Raw genomic sequence first — 3,893 nt, 5'->3', positions numbered from 1 at the left:
CGTGAGCAGGGTTAGAAGCTGCGTGAAGGATCAGGATGAAGAGAGCCAAAATACTCACTCACCTTAACAGCTTAGGTGCAGAAATAAACTGCACTGGGCAAAGGTTGGTGGGCAGAGCTCCAGGTAGATTGTTCGGTCTGACCAAAGATCCAAGACCAGCTACCTTCAGGAGAACCATTATTGATTACCAAGACCCGCTCTCGAAAATATGGGTCTTCCTTATCTCTGCCACAGGCTTCCCTCTCCCACTTTCCCTTTGAACTGAACAGTGTCTGTGAATCCCGCCAAAGGTGTTTTACATATTGCTCCTGACTTCATAAACAATCCCTCCCTCGCCCACCCCAACCTCAGGTCTTAGAAGTCACTAAAAGACAACTTGTCCTCAGCCCTCCATACCACCTCATTATTCCCTACCACCACCTCGTCCACTCCCCCACTAATCCTTTGCTTGACACCCCCTGCCCCTCCCCTAGCCCTTCTTGTGCCCCATTACCTTCTCCACCGTCCCATCCCAGCACCTACAGTTTAGCTGGAAGTTACCCCTGTGGCCTCTCCTAGCACTCATAAGCTTATCCTTAGTATACATCTTGCAGCAGCCATAAAACAATTTCTGGTTTACTTCCATGGCCCCTCCCCCTTAAGCCCAGGGTTCAACTGGATCTTCTTCACCTTTATATTCCCAGCACAGAGCATGGCAGGTGCTTAATAAATATTTATTGAATAAAAGAGTGCTTAAGCATGGGGTCTAATTCATTATACTTTTATTTTTCACTACATTTTGGAAGAGCAAAGCAAATACAGGTAAAGGCCAGCTTTTTTTTTTCCTTACACAAGAATAGACACAAAGAAGGCATCCACAGATAAGTGATTTTGTGTTTGTTTTTGTTGTGTGTGTTGTTACTATTTTTACTTAACTTTTGCACCACACCATTTTACTAATTATTTCAAACAGTTAAAGAACAACTTTATATTCTCCACATCATAGAAAGATGTAAGTATTACCAATACATTTTACACAACACTCTGAGCTTTTATATTAAAATAAGACAGGGATGGCAAATGAGCAATTTCATTTATAAACATTGATCACAAACCTAATTCAAGGGTACATTATAAGGGAGGAAATACTATTAGGAATAGAACACAAATAGCAAGCACAATGTGTACTTTCCACCCCAGCCCCGACTGACTTCTGATTTGGGGCCCCAGTGCCCATTTCCCCAGGGCCCCTTTAACTGATGCCATACAACTAAAGTGATACATTTCCCTAGATTTCACATGGGGCCAAAGAAGAACATGGCAGTTGCCTCAGATCTGGCTCTGGCTTCCTCATCTTCAACAGCCTCCCTATATTGCTCTGGCCAGTCCTGTGGTCGCTTTCTATAGAGCCTGGCCATATACTCCAAGGCTTTCATTTTGGTGGTTTCCAGGTGAGCTCGAGGACCCCACAGAAGCTCATACTCAACTGGGTTAGAGTAGGACAGTGGCCTGCATTCCAAGTAGCGCTGTCTCATAAGCTTGCAGGTGATGGCATGCTTTCTTCCTACATCCACACCAAATCTTCGAAGCATGTTCCAGATGTTGGCCTCTTTGACACGGTTGCCCATCAGGAAGATCAAACCCAAAATCGGCATCACATATTCTTGAGTGGGTCTCCCCAGGCTGTCTAGCATCATTTGCTCTTCTTCTGATTCCGGTTGCTGGACAAGGAGGTAGATGTGCTCACTGGTATCAACCTCAATCAGAGAGAACCCATAGAACAGATCAAGGATTAGAGTAGCTCGACTGAGGATATTTGGGAACACTTCCTCAAATTCTTTGCCAGTGTGAGCCAGTAGCTCATCCTGATGTATAGGCAGCAACTCCTCAGTGACATTAATGGCCAACTGGACTAAATCATTGGCCTTATCATTCATAGTGTCCTCTGACCAGAATTCCAAGCCAGCAGCCTGTCTTCTTTCTTTGGCTTTGTCAGCTTCCAGGGCCTTGTTATATTCTTCTGGCCAGCTCCAGGGTTCTTCATCATGGGCCTCTGCCACAAACTTCAGGGCTTCCATCTTTGTGATTTCCCTATGGGCTCTAGAGCCCCACAAGAACTCAAATTCGAGGGGATTAGTGCCATACACTGGCCAGTACTCCAAGAAACGCATGCGCACAAAGTCAGTAATGAGCAGGTTCCTTGTGTTCCCAAAAAGGTTGTTGATCCTCTGGGGATCACCCAACAAATCAACCTTTAACAGCAGGTCCCAAATGGATGCCTCTCTTGCCCGGTTACCATTCAGGAGGATGTGGCCTAGGACCAAGGCCAGGAGACCTGCCTTTGGCACATCCAGGGATTCTGCTATCCGATCAGTGGTCTGGAAACCCCGTTTGCTGATTAGGTTGTAAATGTCAGCCTGGGGATCAAGAACCCTCAGGTTCAACCCAAAGACCTGATCCAGGTGGGCTGAGGCTCGTCTGAGGATCTCAGGGAACTGATCTGAGTATTCTCTGAGAAACTCCAGCATCTCTGCCTGCTGGATAGAACCCTCGGTTTGGCTTTTCATTCGCATGAAATTCACCAAAGCAATCGACCTGTCTTCCAGAGGGTCGTGGACCCTGAGCGCCCCCAAACGTTGGGACTGCTCTTCGATTAGGACCTCGAGGTCGTTCGGGTCCTGCGCAGCCTGGGAAACGCTGGCACCCTGGGGGTTGATTGGCGCATGAGAGCCCTGGAGGGCCTGGGGAACTAGCATGGAGATCAGGGACCCGGAGGCGTTACTAGCCTGCATCTCACCCTGGCCGTCGCTGTAATCTGCAGTGGTCTCTGTGCTTCCGCGGCGCGCATTCTGGCTTACCAGAGACATGGTTCCAGGAGTCAGGAGCAGGAACCGGGAGGTCAGCAATCTGTCAGAGAGAGGATGGTAGGAATGTCGGCGCCTCGGCGTAAGTCCTAAGCCAGAGACCCGGGATCAGGAGTGAGAGCTGGTGAGAGGAGTGATCTTTCTACCCAAACACCAGTGAGCAATGACCGCTAGCCTCTCAGTGCTTAGCTTTGCCGCAGCCTACGCAGGCGCAGTCTGGTTCTGCGACATGGTGGCCACGCCCCACTTACAGCCCCCCACTCCTGCGCACTACCTCTGCCAGCAGGGCTAGGCTGAAGTGGTTACTGCTGAATTCAAACTTGTTAGAGCAGAGAATTCAAAAAAGGGGGCAAAAAACGGAGGTAAAGCAAAATGCACAAGGGATGGGAGATGTTCAGTGACCCTCTACTTGATAGTTTTTGTGTGAGGTATAAAGCACCACGTTAATAGATAATAGAAGAGTCAAAGAGGAAGAGGAGGATGCTAACAATGAGAATTATTTTACAAATTCATTAATTTATCCACACACTCAGCAGACATTTTTTGAGTACATACTAAACGCCAGGCACAGTGCTGGGTACTAGGGGAACATCAGAGGACAAACATATGATTATCTTTTCCTGTATGGAGTTTACATTCTGGGGTAGGTTCAAATAATGGTGATAATAATGAGAACTAACCCTTATGAAGCATTTACTATGTACCAGGCAGTTTCTGGTATTTCCACTTGCCCCATATTAAAACACTTAATGCTAGCTATGAGGTAGCTACTCTTAATGTTCTTCATTTTACAGATGAAAAAACTGGGTCAGAGAAATGAATTTACTTGTTCAAAGTCAGGCAGCAACAAATGAAAGAGAACAGGACTTGAACCCAGGTCTGTCAGAGTCTCAAGCGTAAGTACTTTCTCTGACACCATCTGCCATTCAAAGAGTTTGTTTAACCCTATTCATTTAAAATGACTCATATAAAGTAGATAGAAATAGTTTCTCTAATGTAGGGTCAATTAACATATGATATTAACACAAAGGAAGTAAGCAATTAATTACT

General features: G+C 46.4%; 1 protein-coding gene across 1 annotated transcript; it reads right to left on the bottom strand.

Annotated features, from left to right (window-relative positions):
• Positions 1–744: 744 nt before the first annotated feature.
• On the bottom strand, positions 745–3,057 carry MAGEE2 (MAGE family member E2). Its single transcript, XM_032387851.1, has one exon. The coding sequence runs from the start codon at positions 2,844–2,846 to the stop codon at positions 1,275–1,277; it is 1,572 nt and encodes a 523-aa protein (XP_032243742.1). The 5' UTR covers positions 2,847–3,057; the 3' UTR covers positions 745–1,274.
• Between the last annotated feature and the right edge of the window lie 836 nt (positions 3,058–3,893).

This window comes from Phoca vitulina, unplaced genomic scaffold, assembly GCF_004348235.1.
Source record: "Phoca vitulina isolate PV1807 unplaced genomic scaffold, GSC_HSeal_1.0 scaffold51, whole genome shotgun sequence".
NCBI classification, from domain to species: domain Eukaryota; kingdom Metazoa; phylum Chordata; class Mammalia; order Carnivora; family Phocidae; genus Phoca; species Phoca vitulina.
Note: the sequence above shows the minus strand (reverse complement) of the source record. Positions and strands in the feature narration are given on the sequence as shown.